Source organism: Theropithecus gelada, chromosome X, assembly GCF_003255815.1.
Source record: "Theropithecus gelada isolate Dixy chromosome X, Tgel_1.0, whole genome shotgun sequence".
In the NCBI taxonomy this organism is placed as follows: Eukaryota; Metazoa; Chordata; class Mammalia; order Primates; family Cercopithecidae; genus Theropithecus; species Theropithecus gelada.
This window is the reverse complement of record NC_037689.1, coordinates 99,287,677-99,302,822: the sequence shown is the minus strand read 5'-3', so window position 1 is coordinate 99,302,822 and position 15,146 is coordinate 99,287,677. Positions and strand designations below refer to the sequence as shown.

The window sequence follows — 15,146 nt, the reverse complement described above, 5'->3', positions numbered from 1 at the left end:
AGAGAGAGAGAGAGAGAGAGAGAGAGAGAGAGAGAGAGAGAGAGAGATATCGAGTGCACCGTGTGTAAGAGCAGTGCCAGACACAGATATGATACTGTTGGGAAAACAGATTCTTCCAGAAGCAGGATGAGGGGGTGCAGGTTCAGGGGCACCTGAACATGAGTCACAGTCAGGCTGCCATACCCTGTCCTGTTTATATGGTCTAACACTGTAGTAATCTCTCAATTGTCCACACAAATGGAAGGAAACACTGGCATGCATAATCCAAAAAGAGAAGCTAATTCAAAACATCTGATCATCTAAAAATTATCTCAAAGTCATTGTGGAATCTACTATGATGCTTATCTTTGTATATGGGTTATTTAAGCCCTTCTATGGCTGTTTCCTTTCACATCCCAATCCAGCCTTAGCAAACCTCCTCCAGTGGTTATTCTCTGTCTGCTCCATACCTCGCTTAAGGCTTAGAAAACACACAGAAATAGAAGACAGAGAGCCTAGGTTCAAGTTCTGGGTCCATTACTGACTAGTTGTTGAATCATGGGTAAGTCGTGAATCTCTCTATGCTGCAGTTTCCTTACTTTTTAAAATTAGAGACGGAGTCTCACTATGTTGTCTAGGCTGGACTTGAACTTCTGCGCTCAAGTGATCCTCCCACCTCGGCCTCCCAAAGTGCTAGGATTACAGGCATGAGCCAGCACGCCCAGCCCAGTTTCCTTACTTTTAAATTGATGATAAATAATCACTGTTCATCCCATCGCAAGGAAATGTTGAGAGAAATACATAATATCATAGCCATGGACATGTTTGGAAACGTTCTCTTCCCTGTAAAGTTTTTCCAGACTGCTGTCATCTGTCTCTTTTCTGTCATTTGTATAGGATATATTCTTGGCCATTTGGATTATTCTCATCAGTACTTTCTAAAAAATGCTTTCTGTGTACTTCCATCTCCTCCTCTGGACTGTAAATCATTGGAAGCAGGGACAATGTCTAATTTAACTTAGCCCTCACCCCATTTAGCAGAGTGGTCAACACACACTAGGGCTCAACAACTAATCATGCTGCTACTGAAAAGTTCAAAATGCTGAACACAAGATGGAGGACAGAGGGGAAAGCAAAGGTACTATAAGCCAAAGATGTGAAAAACTACAGAAGAACATAGTGTCCGCCTCCCAGATATTGGGGATGACTGTGCCCTGCCTGTGTATATAAGAAGTCTCTAGTGACATGGCTTGAGCTTCAGACTGGAAGAGGGCTAAGCCTAATAGGCTGCAGGGGAATGCAACTAGAACATCAGGGCCCTGGGTACCTCAAAATGCCAACACAGATCCTGACTAAGCACTTCCATCAGTTCAGAAGGAATGAAGCCCGTTGGAGTGACACTGGGAATAGTAATAGGCCTTAGGCCCATCTTGTCCTTTGGCTGCCATGTGTTCTTTGCAATAGTGTGAACCAAGAAGCATCACAAGGTAGCCAAAGTAGCCCTCTGCTGAGTCACAAGATGTACCTTCTGTTTATCTTACATCCTTCCTCCTCCCCACAACACCTCTCCCTCTACCCAACACCACTCCACACTTTGGAGTTGTACTCACACTGAAGTTTTTCCTTCACTTCCGTGCCACACAAGCATGCAATGCCAGTCTTAAAAGACAATGCCCGCATCTTTCCGCTGCGACCACTAGGTTTAAAAGAAGAGACTGAGAACATGGATGTATGTAAAGGGTTAACATCTTGGCAATCATTTCCCTCACAAAGTTGATCCCAGCAGGGCCCTGTTCCAATCATGCCCCAAGCTGAGTTGGGTCCAAGTCTACTATGGGAGCAATACCTTTCCACTAGGCCCACTTGAGATATCCCATTGAATTTTATCCTGGAGCCTTCCAGAGCTGAAAGCCCTTACCTATCAAAAACATTGAGGAGCCAGTTGAGGCTCATGTCCACACAGAGTGGCACGTTGACCAGGATGCCTCTTTCCTCCTCCAAACGTTCATATAAGGCAGTCAGGCAGTGAATGACCTCCACCACATCCATCACGTGCTCACTGGCCTGCAGATCATGCTCATTGAAGATTTCCAGGGCTGTGGTTAAAGTTACCAGGTCCACTGGTAAGGAAAGAAGAGAAGGGAGAAAATATAGCCAAAAGTAGAACCCCAGGGATTAAATAAGGAGATAAAGCCACCAGCATCACCAAATTTGACTCAATCTCCAGATCAACCATTTGCAAATATGATACAAGCTTGTCCTTTACTAAGACCCTCATCCAAGGAGGAAGAAGGCAGCAAAATGTTCCTCAAATTAACCCAACATGTTATTATATCCAATGTTCTTTGACATCAGTTTCAAAAAGATGATGGGACATAAGTAAACTCATCTCCTATGTTGTACTAACTCCCAAGGGATAAAATCCCATTTTGAGTTTCCCTGTCTTTACATGAGTTTCAACTGCAAATAGGTTTGTCTATAAAATTTGTTCTGAGAACCTAGACACCAGCAATGAAGGCTCAGGTATGGTTGGGGAAATGTGACATACATCAAGAGGACACCTTAATTACCCCCAAATGCTGGCTCAGCCTAGCCAGACATGCCTAAGCCAGGAAGTCTGAATGAATAGTGTCTTTGACAAAGGCCAGAAGGCATATTATATCTGCAGCAACACTGTTCCCTAACCACTGCTATTTGCTTCAACAGTTTTACTACTACATCCAATAACCCCAAGATGGCAAATCATGGGTTGCAGTACTTCCTGTCACAAAGCAGTTGCTTGATTATACATACTGAGCATGGGGAAAGGGTCAAGGAAGAGGATAACAGTGGGGTTAATTTGGAAACACATCTGGGGCTTAGCGAGAGTGGAAGGGAACTGGGAAAAGCAGAAGTTGACAGCTAGCATATTGCAGGCTTTGGAGAGTTTCCACCAAGCCAACCAACAACTTCTGCCGAGGTGAGATGAAAATGAGAAACAGCAGACAGATGAGGAACAGGAGAGGGGTGGTGAACGTCATAGGGAAGTACAACAGGAGACGTACGGCGCAGGGCTTTCTGGACTCTGCGGAGCTTCATGGCAGTGCGATAAGCTGAGAACTTAATGTTGTTCAGATCAGCTGCAAAGAATGGAGAGAGACCCACTCAGATCAGAAAAATTCAAGTTAAAGGCGCAACAAGATACCATTTAACACCCACCAGACTGGCAACAAATAGAAGTCTGACAATAGCAAGTGTCAACAAGAATGGTGATGAATGAGAACTGATGGTGAAAGTGTGAACTGACACAATCATCTTTGAAAACAACTTGGTATTACCTAGTAAAATGGAACAGTCATATATCCCACCACTCAGCCAGCTATATATCCCAGAGCAGTGACTTGCAAATGCTTTTTGATCAAGACTTACAGTATGAAATTAATTTTATAGCATACATGTGTATATGTAAAAATAACTAAATCAAACATTTCAGGAAGCAATTCCTTACTAGATTGGATAGAGTGAAAACAACAAAATTAATATCAACTACGACTCTTGCTAAGGATCTGTTGCATATTAATATTTCCTGGTCTATTTCAATTTTTTAAATATTTGTCACAACACACTGAAATGATGTTATGACCTGCAGACTGAAAAACATGTCCCACAGAAATCTTTGCACACATGTACTGGAAGACACATACAAGAAACTCCTCAGCAGCACTGCCCTCATTAGCTCAAAACAAGAAATGACCCACGTGTCTGTCAACAGCAGAATGGATAAAGAAACTGTGCTATATACAATGGAACATTCTACAGTGGTAAAACAGAATGAACTGTAGTCACATGCATCGGCATGGATAAAATGTGCAACAAACATAATGATGAGTCTCTCTTAGCAGGTAAAGATAAGGCACGTGAGAGTCACACATATCACAGCCTGGACAGTCTTTTAAAGCAAATCAGACTTCACATCTGTAAGAATAATGCACTAATCCAATGATAAAATGGTCCAGAGGGGAATGTAGAGCCTCCAGTTGAGAAAGGTGCAGAGGGTAAAAGAAAGGCAGGCTGTTGGAGAAACGATGAGGCACTCATTCCCTCTCCCACCTGCTTATTGACTGAGATTCTCTTCTATTCTTTTTAAAACCACTCTATTGAGTTATAGTTGACATACAAAAAGCTGTACAGATTCAATGTCTACAAGTTGATGAGTTTGGAGACAAGTATACATCTATGAATCTGTCACCACAATCTATGCCATTAGTACATCCATCACTTCCAAAAACTTCCAACTACCCTCTTTATTGTTTTTTTCCGTAAAAACACTTAACATAAGATCTACCTTCTTAGCAAATTTTTAACGATACAATCCAGTATTGTTCACTGTAGGTACTATGCTGCACCATAGATCTCTAGGACTTATCCATCTTGCATAATTGATACTTCTTTGTACTCTTGACCAATATCTCCCCATTTTCCCCTCCCCTCAGTCACTGGCAGCCACCATTCTACTCTCTGCTTCTATGAGTTTGTCTATTTTAGATTCCTTATATACATGAGATCATGTAGTATTTGCCTTTTGTTTCTGGCTTATTATTTCACTTAGCACAATGCCCTCCTGGTTCATTTACATTGTTTCAAATGGCAGTATTTCCTTCTTTCTAAAGGCTGAATATTCCACTATGTGGATATGCCACATTTTCTTTATCCATTCATCTGTAGATGGACATTACAGGACAAAGGCAGCTGTGTATATGCCCACCGTATACAGGAAGCCCACATTCTTACCTAGGGTTTGGTATAACTCTGTCATCTTGGGATGGTCCCAGCATGTGGTCTGAGCCTGGTGGCTACAAACAATAGCATCAATAGCACCAGCATCTATACCACCCACCCACCCCACATACAGGTGTGCACACCACTCGGTGACAGGTTGGATGCAAGAAGCTGCAGGATTCGAGGGTGAACCCAAGATGCCAAAGCCCAAGGGTTCACCTTTACCCAAGTAGAATCTTGAGATCTTGAGATGAGTAGGAGAAAACCCGAACTGGATGGAGGAATCCCAACAGACAGAGTGACAAGGATAGGTAGCAAAAAGGCAGGAGAGGGAGGGGGTGGGCAGGTGACTGACCCGCTTCTGATTCAGATGGTCACTCACTTGATGTAGTAGGGAACTTTATTGGGTGAAATTGCTCTTTCCCAGGGAACCTGGACAGAGGCTGGTAAAGGAGAAGAGAAAGAAAAAAAAAGCTGGCCACTAATGCTCTTAAGGCCCCCAGCTACTCCCTTGCTCTATCCTCTCAAAGAGGTGGTCAAGCCCAAAAGGGGATGTCTGAATTTCATTGCCAGCTCTTAACAGCCTCTGAGGGTGGGGCAAAGAGTTCTAATGAACACGCTTCTCTCCCTGATGTTAGGGCAAGGCAAAGAGAAGAGGCTGTCACCGATATCCTAACATACCAGAGATGTGGCAAGGGTATGAACAGGAATACTTGGCCTTGGCCACCCTGACAATCTTCTCCCTAAGCAGACTGCCATTTCTACCCATCAGCTGCAGGCAGCTGGATTACTCTTGTGGATATGAAGTAGACTCCACTTTACTCTTAGGGCTCAAAGCTCTTCCCCTAGAAGGTCAAGCTTCTCAGTCCTGTGGGACTGTGGGTAATGGTACTGCCCACTTCTCTCTCTCTCATGAGGAACTCTGGAAACTCATGCCTCTCTCTGCCTGTGTCTATCTTTTGAACTTCAAGGAATGGCCCCGTTTACATGGTCAGCTTGCTCACTGCAGTTTTCCTCGGTACAAGAGTCCTCTGACTGCAGGTATAGCTGTATGCCAATGATTATAATAGCAATAATTTTAACCACAGTTAACATTTACTGAGCTCCTACTATGTGCCAGATATTATGCTCATTGCTTTGTGTGCATATCTCATTTTTCCGTCTGTATATTCTTACCATCTCCACTGCTACCAGCCCCCTGGTCTGGGCCACCACCAGCTCCCAGTCTGGGCCACCATAATCCTTCACCTGGATTATTGCAATGTACCTTCAAATAGGTCTCCCTGTTCCCACTGTTGCTCCCCAGTAGTCTCTTCTCAACACCCTGACTCTGTTGAAACATAAGGCAGATCATGCCATCCCTTGGCTCAAACCGTGCCAATCGTTCTCCATTGTATTGAGAATAAAATCTGAAGTTCCTCCCATTGCCTACAAGGCCTTACATGCTCCAGCCTCCCCTACTCCCCCGCACTTTGCTCTCCTTGCTGTTTTCCAGACACATCCTTACCTTAAGCATGTGGAATATGCTGTTCCCTCTGTCTGGTATGCTCTTCCCTCAGTTATCATCCACACAGGTCAACCCTTCACCTTCTTTAGACCTCTGCTCAATTGCCACCTTCTCAGTGAGGCCTCTGTTAACCACCCTGTTCAAAATTGCAACACCTCCCCGCTTAAATCCAGCACTCCCTATCCATGCCTTCCCTGCTTTAATTTTTTCCATAGCCCTTGTCACCAAGTAACCTTATATATATTTTACTTATTTGTTTGTGGTCTGGTCTCCCCAGCTAGAATATAAGCTGTCTAAGGATTTCTGTGTGTTTTGTTTACTGATGCAGCCCCAGTGCCTAGAGCAGTATCTGGCTCACAGAAGGCCCTCAATAAATATCTTAGAAAAAATAAAGTCATTTAATTCCCATAACCTGATGAGCTAGGTAATATTTTTCCTTCTTTTTACATATGGGAAAATTGAGGTTCCAAAACAGTAAGCTATTTTTCTAAATTTTGAGCCTGCATAGCTGTTAGGTTGAGGTGCTGTGCCTCAGATCCAGATCTCTCCAATTTGAGAGACTGTTCTTTTTTTTTTTTTTTCTTTTTTCTTTTTTTGAGACGGAGTTTCACTCTTGTCGCCCAGGCTGCAACTTCCGTCTCCTGGGTTCAAGCGATTCTCCTGCCTCGGCCTCCCAAGTAGCTGGGATTACAGCGCCCACCACCACACCCAGCTAATTTTTGTATTTTTAGTAGAGATGGAGTTTTGTCATGTTGGCCAGGCTGGTCTCAAACTCCTGACCTCAGGTGATCCGCCCACCTCAGCCTTCCAAAGTGCTGGGATTATAGGCGTGAGCCACCACGCCCAGCCGAGAGACTGTTCTTTTAACCACTATACCACACTGTTTCATCCTTACTGCTTCTCGGGTGTCAAGGTATACTGGGCTCCCACCAGGGCCCCAGGGGATAACAATAGACTCTCCAGGAAGATGGCTGACGTTCTGCTAAGTGGAGTCCAGTTTGGTTCACGTACAGGAGAGAAAGTGCTGTGACCCAGGCCCAAAGTCCCGGTGGGCATCCTGGAGCTGCTTAAGCCTCTCACTAACTGACGCCTATGGAAAGAACAGGGTGAGATCAGTAGATTCATTCCAGTTATTTAGAGTGGGATCCCCAGGTACCTCCGGGAATCTTTATGAGCTTCCTCAGAGACTGGCTTTTCTCTGGTTCCAGCCTCTCCCACCGTCACCCAACTCCTAGCCATCCCCCAGAACTCCCAAAAGTCACAGCAGAGCATCCCTAATTCGAGGCCACAGTCACTCTTCCCCTGCTCCTGTCTATCCTGAGTGCCCAAATCCAGAAAGACCCCTCTTATTCACTTCAACCATTCCCTGCAGCGTAGAGGTTGAAAAGCCCATTCCCTAGCTCTACATTCTCCACTCCTCTTTTCCCATGCACATCCCATTTCCATAACCCTGAAGAAGTTTCCACCAAGCCTAGTTATATGGAGGCACCTCCCCATGGTTCACTCCAGGCTGCTCTTCTACCTGTAGTTGTTTCCATCGGACGTTGATCTGTTCCAGGGCATGGGAATTCTCCATTGACAAGTGCACATCAGAAATGGCAAGCTGGTGGGCCAGATCATTCACCAACTTTACTCCATCTTTCATGGGGGAGAATTCTTCTTTGAACAACTGGAGAACCAGGACCCAAGTGCCACAGCAGACAGAGTGGGAAAGAAGAACCAATAGTCATTCACCTCTACTCTTCCCTCTTCACCCAGAGGTTTTGTTTCAATAACACAGGCTAGTGCTTGCCTATTAGGGCAACCAGACTAAGGTGTGGGTGGCCACTGTCCTTATCCTCTTCCTCTCATCCTCAGAAAACACCAGGAAAAGAGAAGAAAGTAGAAAAACAGAAGAGACTCCAGCCAAACCAGCCCCAAATCTAGCACATAAACTGACGGCAGTTCAGTTGCAGTCCAGGCCAACAATGAAGTCTTAGCAGCAGAAACATTGTCAGGGTCTGGGGAGAGTGTCAGGTCTCAGGGTAGACTGTAGTCAGGGGAGGGGGCTTGCATACCTTAATAGCCTGGATGTGCTCTGGGAGTGAATCAATGAAGAGATCCCCGATGGGCTCCCAAGTGGCTCGGACTCCCTCAGCTTGGCTCAGAGTAGTGCTTAGTTCCTCCATTGCCCCTTGAATCTCCAAGAGCTGCTCCAGAGTCCGCTCAATGTGACGGTGCTGGTCCACACAGCGGGCTGTCAGCTTCTCCCACAGTTCACTGGCTACTGTCGCCTGCTTCCATACAAAGCGGCTGAGATTCTGGATTCGCTGTTTCGGGGAGGTATCTGCAAGAGGAGGCAGGAAGCCAAGTTAGGCCAACCAGGCAGGGTCAGCCCAGAGAAAGAGACAGAAACAGCCCTTTATAAATATGTGTGTGTGTGTACATGTGGGCATGTTTGTGTATATATTCATATACACACAAATACATATTTTTCCATGGTCGAGGCCTTTAATGCATTCACTTAAAAAAAACTGTTTATATTTAAATCATTGTGGAGTCATAGGCAGTTATAACACAGAGATTTCATGTACCCTTTACCCAGTTTCCCCAAATGATAACATCTTGCAAAACTACAGTACAATATCACAATCAGGATATTGATATTGACATAATCTGCCAATTTTGTCCAAGTTTCCCCAGTTTTACTTGTATTCGTGTGTGCATGTGTGTACACGTGTGTTTAGTTCTATGTGATTTTACCATATGCGTTGGTTTACATATCCACCACCACGGACAAGAGACCATACTGATTTTTCCCACTTACTATGTATCATGAGGACTTCCTCATATTTTAAAACAGTAGGAAATGAAAAAGTAAGACACTATAAGAGGCATGGTGAGGCAAACCATCTAGAGCCCTACTCATATGACCCTGGAATGTGATTTTGCATTAGTTTCTGTTGCCCACTTCCAGCCAAGGGGAGGCATTTTATGAAGGCTCAGCCCAGGAGAAGTTGGTACGTGTCCAGCTTTTCCACCTAGGCTCCTAATCTATAGATTTCTTCTTCCTCCCTCAGATCTCTCCTCAGAAGGTCCAGAGCCCCATAGCCCCAGGCTAACTAGAATTGTGCTGCTCTTTCTAGAGCTTGTCCTATCTGAGACCCACTGGGCATCAAATTAAGTACTGGCCCTCCCATTGAGGGGCCAGAAGTAAACTAAGAGGGCATATGGCATTGACAAAGGGCTCAATTCACAAAGGGTTCTTTCAGGCTATTGACAATCCATCTCAGAGGGTTGAGGATTCTTTTCGGAGAAGAGGGCTTGCTAGACCACCACTCACATCTAGTCACCATGAGTCCCATCCCGCTGCCTTATTTGAATCTAGACCAGAATGGCCCTCTCTATCAAGGGAAGGGGCTAGAAGTCATCGGAGTCAGTATCAAAGAGTCACAGTTGGCTGGGTGCAGTGGCTTACACCTGTAATCCCAACACTTTAGGAGGCCAAGGCAGGCCGATCACTTGAGCCCAAGAGTTCAAGACCAGCCTGGCCAACATGGCGAGACCTGGTCTCTACAAAAAATGCAAAAATTAGCTGGGTGTGGTAGCATGCGCCTGTAGTCCCAGCTACTCAGGATGCTGAGGCTGAGTCAGGAGGATCGCTTGGGCTTGGGAGGTCAAGGCTGCAATAAGCTGTGATCACGCCACTGCACTCCAGCCTGGATTATAGAGCAAGAGGCTGTCTCAAAAACAAAGACTAAACACAAAAAAATCCCAAAGAGTCATAGTCAATTTGCCTTTCAAAGGCAATCATCACCTAACTTTTTAGATTTTATAAAGGTTTATTATTTGCTGGTTTGCATGTCCCTCGATGTTGGAATAAAGCAGTATTCTAAAATTATGATTATTTTACTTTATTATTTTATTTTATATTATTTATTTTTGGAGACAGGGTCTTGCTGTGTTGCCCAGGCTGGAATGTAGTTGAGCAATCATAGTTCATTGCAGCCTTGAACTTCTGGGCTTAAGTGATCCTCCCATTTCAGCCTCTCAAGTAGCTGGGACTACAGGCACACACCACAAAACCTAGCTAATTGAAAAAAAAATTTGGGGCCGGGCGTGGTGGCTCATGCCTGTAATCCCAGAACTTTGGGAGGCCGAGGCAGGTGGATCACGAGGTCTGGAAATCGAGACCATGCTGGCTAACACAGTGAAACCCCGTCTCTACTCAAAATACAAAAAAAATTAGCTGAGTGTGGTGGCGGGCACCTGTAGTCCCAGCTACTCACAAGGCTGAGGCAGGAGAATGGCGTGAACCCAGGAGGTGGAGCTTGCAGTGAACCAAGATCACACCACTGCACTCCAGCCTGGGCGACAGAGTGAGATTCCATCTCAAAAAAAAAAAAAAAAAAAAAAAATTTGTAGAGATGGGGGTCTCACTATGTTGCCCAGGATAGTCTTGAATTTCTGGGCTCAAGTGATCCTCTTGCCTCAGCCTCCCAAAGTGCTGGAATTACAGACATGAGCCACTGTGCCCAGCCAGCACTGTGTTTTTAAAGGACATACTGGTACTTTTATTTATTGAGTCAGTTCAATTCATTTGAGTGGTTTTTTTGTTTTTCTTTTCCACATCTCATTAAATGGCCACACATGCTGCTCCAAAGAGCCACATACAGCTTTGGGTCACACAACTGTTGACCCCTGCTCCAGGCTATATTCTCTTTGCTTTATTTTCCTGCAGTAGGAATCTTGCTTTCCCCCAAATTTGGATGGACTCCTGGGGGAAACCATCCTCCCAGATAACAGATAAGAAAATGAGTTTGGGGAAGGCAGGAGGGTGTTTGTTCAGCAGTACACGGCTCAAGAAGAAGTGGGAAAAACAGAAGACCACCTACCTTTGCTCTCAGAATGAGGCTCCTCTAATTCCTCAAATGGGTGCTGGGACAGGAAGGCCTGAGCCGACTCCAGCACAGAATAGATGTAGGGGCCCCGAGACTTGACTTCTTCCATAAAGGCCTATAAAGTTTAGCAATATGGTCAACAGGAAAGGAAAGTTTTTCAATCACTTTACATTCCATCCTGCAACTGACAGCCTTTCTTCTCAGTGCGACGTGATTCTTTGGCATTATCAGGTATCTTTGAACTACCTAGACAAAAAGACGTGCAATCCTCCTGATAGGCAGAAAAATAACTCTGACACTGGAAGGTCTGTTTAGTATGAAATTTGTCTGTCTGTGCCACAGGATAGAGAAAAATGTGGGGATCTTGGTTCTCCAGAAGACTCAGAAAGCTTCCTGTAACGGTCTTAAGAAAATCAAAACCAAGATAGGCAGGATTTATATTAAAATTATAACTAAATTTTTGGTTGAAATATATACAGGGTACACAAACTAAAAGTGTACATTTTGATGTAATCAGTACTGAGATCAAGAAACAGAATTCTATCATCATCCCCGGTGGGCCCTCCTAGTCACTATCTCATCTTCACGCCCCACCCCTCCCTTCCCTCCCACAAAGGTGACCACAATCCTTGTAAAACCACTGATTAGTTTTGCCTATTTTAAAACTTTATATAAGTGGAATCATACAGTATGTACTCTTTTTGTATCCGGCTTTTCTTTCACTCAACATACTGTCTGTAAGATTCACCCATGCTGTGGCACGCAGTTATAGTTTATTTTATTTTATTGCTGTATTATATTTCATTCTGTAGTCATTTTAAGAAGTATTTTAACTACAGCAGTAATATATATCACAGAAATACTAGAAATTTCAGAAAGATATGAAGAAAATTAGGAACTCCAATTTTATTACATAGAATTAACCATTGTTAACATTTTGATATAGTTCCTTCCTATGCTGTTATATGTATGTAAACATCACACTCATCTATATACATTTTTATACAATTGAGATCCACTTGCACTTAGTTTTGTATCCTGTGTTTTTTCATTTAGCATTATATTATGTTCATTTCCCCATATTCCCATTAAAAATCATGGCAGTATTTTAAGGGGGGCCAGAATTTGATGGGAGGGGTAGAAAGAAAATACTTGACTTAGGCTGTGGCATGCTAGCCACAGGCTAGTAGGATTGCATACAGCCTCCTATTCATTTAGGTGTCTAAGCAGAGCTGGGTGTCTGTCAGGGTACTGCAGAAGGGATTCCTCCCCAGCTGAGAGGCTACACACCACGGCTTCTCTGATTCTAACCTACCGCATGTGTCTCCTTCTCCTGTTGCACCAGGGCCACATCCCCTTGTAGGGGCAGCTGAGCTGACAACTCCTCATCCTTTTGGCTGAGCCAGTCAATAATCTCTTGAAGAGGAAGCTGAAGCTTTCCACTGTGGTCTGAGAAGGCCTCTAGGCGAGCGCTGCACACAATGGGTAAAACCAGTGATGTTCAGTCTTCTTTTTAAGTGGCAAAACTTTTTTCCCAAACTAAGTTATATGGAACTTTAATATCGAGAACAAATTCAGGAGGAGCTTTTCTGGTTCAAGTGGGAGGAGGCCTGGAGTCCTCCCTCTTATCCACCCAAAAAGGGTCCCAAGGCACCTCCACATGGAGCACAGTACTAAAACCAGTAGGTAGAACCATGGGTGTGGAGGCATCCCAAACTTGAATGGCTTAAAATGTCACTTTGTGGATCTCAGTTACTTCAGTTGCATGCCAAACAATAGGCTGGGAAGGGTAGGAAACTGAGCAAGGGCATTAGAGGTGACAGCTGTCTGGTTCCCCTCTTGCCCTGGTAGAATTCAAGTCACGCCAAACTGCTCAACCATAGAGGCTGTTCCGAACTGCCCTCTGAGCAGGAGAGGATTCAGTAAGTGGAAAGGGCAAGTTGGGTGGTTGAGTGTAGGCATGCACATGTGCAAGGATGCATATGAATATAACAGCCCTTGGGACCCAAAGGAACATTGGCTAGAGGTCTGAGATATGGAAACAGAAAAATCTGTACTGTATAATTATCTCTGTCTGCCCTCCCACCCCGCTGCCCTCCAAATGAACCATGGTAGGAGGCTGGAGGCTGGCCAAGAATATGTGCAGTCATCAAGCCATTCCCCTTGGCTGACAATAATAACTATCTTTATTCATTGCTCCCCTTCCCACCACCACCTAGACCAAGATCTTTACCTAAATTATTGCTTCAACTAATTCTTACAACAACCTTATCAGGTAGGCATTCTTATTGCTCAGAAAGGGTAAGTAGGTTCCTAAAGGTCACACAGTTAAGTCATTGATAGAACTATGATTTGAACTCAGGTTTACCTGACTCCAAAGCCTGCATTCTATCAACTTATCCACAATGCCTCACCCCTAATAAAGCCCGCCAGAAGCCAGAAGCTTTGATGATAGAGGGCGGAGAAAAAAAGTGGCAGGCATGCACAGACAGCTAGGGAAAGCCGAACAACTGAGGAAAAAAACTGCCTTTAGGCTCTTACAGAGCTACCCTTAGTTTGGGGAGAAATAGGTGGGCTGAAAACTTATAGATAGAATGTAAAAGGATGGGGAAGAGAACAGATGGGACCTACTAAGATGTAGGACAGCTATGAGAGGAAGAGGAGATGGGAGCAATCATCCCCTTCATTTATACATCGGCACTTTTAAGTTTAGAAAGCATTTCCACATCTGATTTGAATTCCCATGACCACACTGTGAGGTAGTTAGAACAGGTATTATTCCTCCACTCATTTTTTGTCCTTATAAAGAACAAAAACAAATGGAAGCTAACATTTCGAGAACTCAAACAAGTTACTCAAGGTGACTTAAAACTGAGGCTCAGATCCAAGTCTCCTGACTTCTAAAGCAAGGCTCTTTCCCCAGTGCCAGCATAGGAAAGGGAGAAGTGGGTGGGCTGAGGAAAGGGGGATGCACAGGCTGAGAGGAGAAGGACAGGGTGCAGCAGCAAAAGGAGCCCAACACCATCTAAGCCAATTCCCTAAGGGACCTGTTTCTTACCGGAGGTTATGAGACTTCTTTTTTATTTCATTCCAACACAGATTCATGGCTGGTGGTTCCAGGGGTCCAGAGGCACCAACAGACCCGTTCAACAGCTTTAGGCTTAGGCAGGGAAACCCAGCACCATCTTGAGGAGGTGCAGGGCTGGTGACAGCAGCTCTAACCTGGACAGAAACACAAACATCCTGTGATCCTTGAATTGTGCCACACCCTGGTCTGCACCAAGCCAAGGGTGAGAGAAGTGTGAACAAGGGGAGAGAAGGGCTGCTGCCAGGGTTCAGAAACGCTATTCTCTTTGTGTTCAGGGGTTGAGATGAAGAAAGACCCTGTGGTCCTGTTCATTGCCAGGTCTTCTCTTGGTACAGGTCAATTACATAGAACTGCTGCCTACTATTATTGTTACTCATTATTATAAATTTTGGCCCTAGGGAAAGGTTAACATTCCCAAGCTGGGACCCCACCCCTCAGGACCACTGCCCAGATGGGGTCTTGGAAGTACCTACATTAGGTAAGAAGCTGCACAGAACTGCCCAAATTCTGGACAACCATACCATTCCAGGTAAGGTGTTGGCTCATACTTCAGGGTCCTACAGTTTACTCAACCTTCTAGAAAAGCAAGCTGAGAAGTTTCTCCATAGAGATTTATAGAGGGAGTAGACTGGCAAGAGAGAACGATCAGTGATCTATGTCTTACTTCCCATATGAACCTTGGCTTTGATGTGTCTACCACCCTTCCCCACCTGTACTTCCCACCACAGTCAGGAAGCCTGGACACAGTCTTCAAGAGAACTGCTCATAAAGATGAGCGGAGGACTCTGACCAGAGTTGGTGGCCAAGAGGACAAGCCATGGAGCCTGCCAAAGTCTAGTCTTGAGCCCTCAGGCACATACTCTATCGCTTGCTCTCCTGGGCACTGGTAAGGCCCTATGGGGGGAATTGTGGGGTTTGGGGGAAGGGTGGTTAT

The 15,146-nt window shown here is 44.8% G+C and overlaps 1 protein-coding gene across 2 annotated transcripts in view; it reads right to left on the bottom strand.

The window, feature by feature from the left end:
- The window catches only part of DRP2 (dystrophin related protein 2), a 44,653-nt gene that overhangs the window by 14,444 nt on the left and 15,063 nt on the right, over positions 1-15,146 (bottom strand). For both annotated transcript variants that reach the window (XM_025372589.1, XM_025372590.1), the window contains 11 exons: positions 14,183-14,346; positions 12,440-12,596; positions 11,119-11,239; positions 8,302-8,570; positions 7,767-7,913; positions 7,256-7,334; positions 5,120-5,180; positions 4,750-4,811; positions 3,024-3,098; positions 1,898-2,099; positions 1,590-1,675 (listed from right to left, as the gene is read on the bottom strand). In XM_025372589.1, coding sequence (XP_025228374.1) covers positions 1,590-1,675; positions 1,898-2,099; positions 3,024-3,098; positions 4,750-4,811; positions 5,120-5,180; positions 7,256-7,334; positions 7,767-7,913; positions 8,302-8,570; positions 11,119-11,239; positions 12,440-12,596; positions 14,183-14,346 — 1,423 coding nt within the window. The remainder of the gene's footprint in view (positions 1-1,589; positions 1,676-1,897; positions 2,100-3,023; positions 3,099-4,749; positions 4,812-5,119; positions 5,181-7,255; positions 7,335-7,766; positions 7,914-8,301; positions 8,571-11,118; positions 11,240-12,439; positions 12,597-14,182; positions 14,347-15,146) is intronic.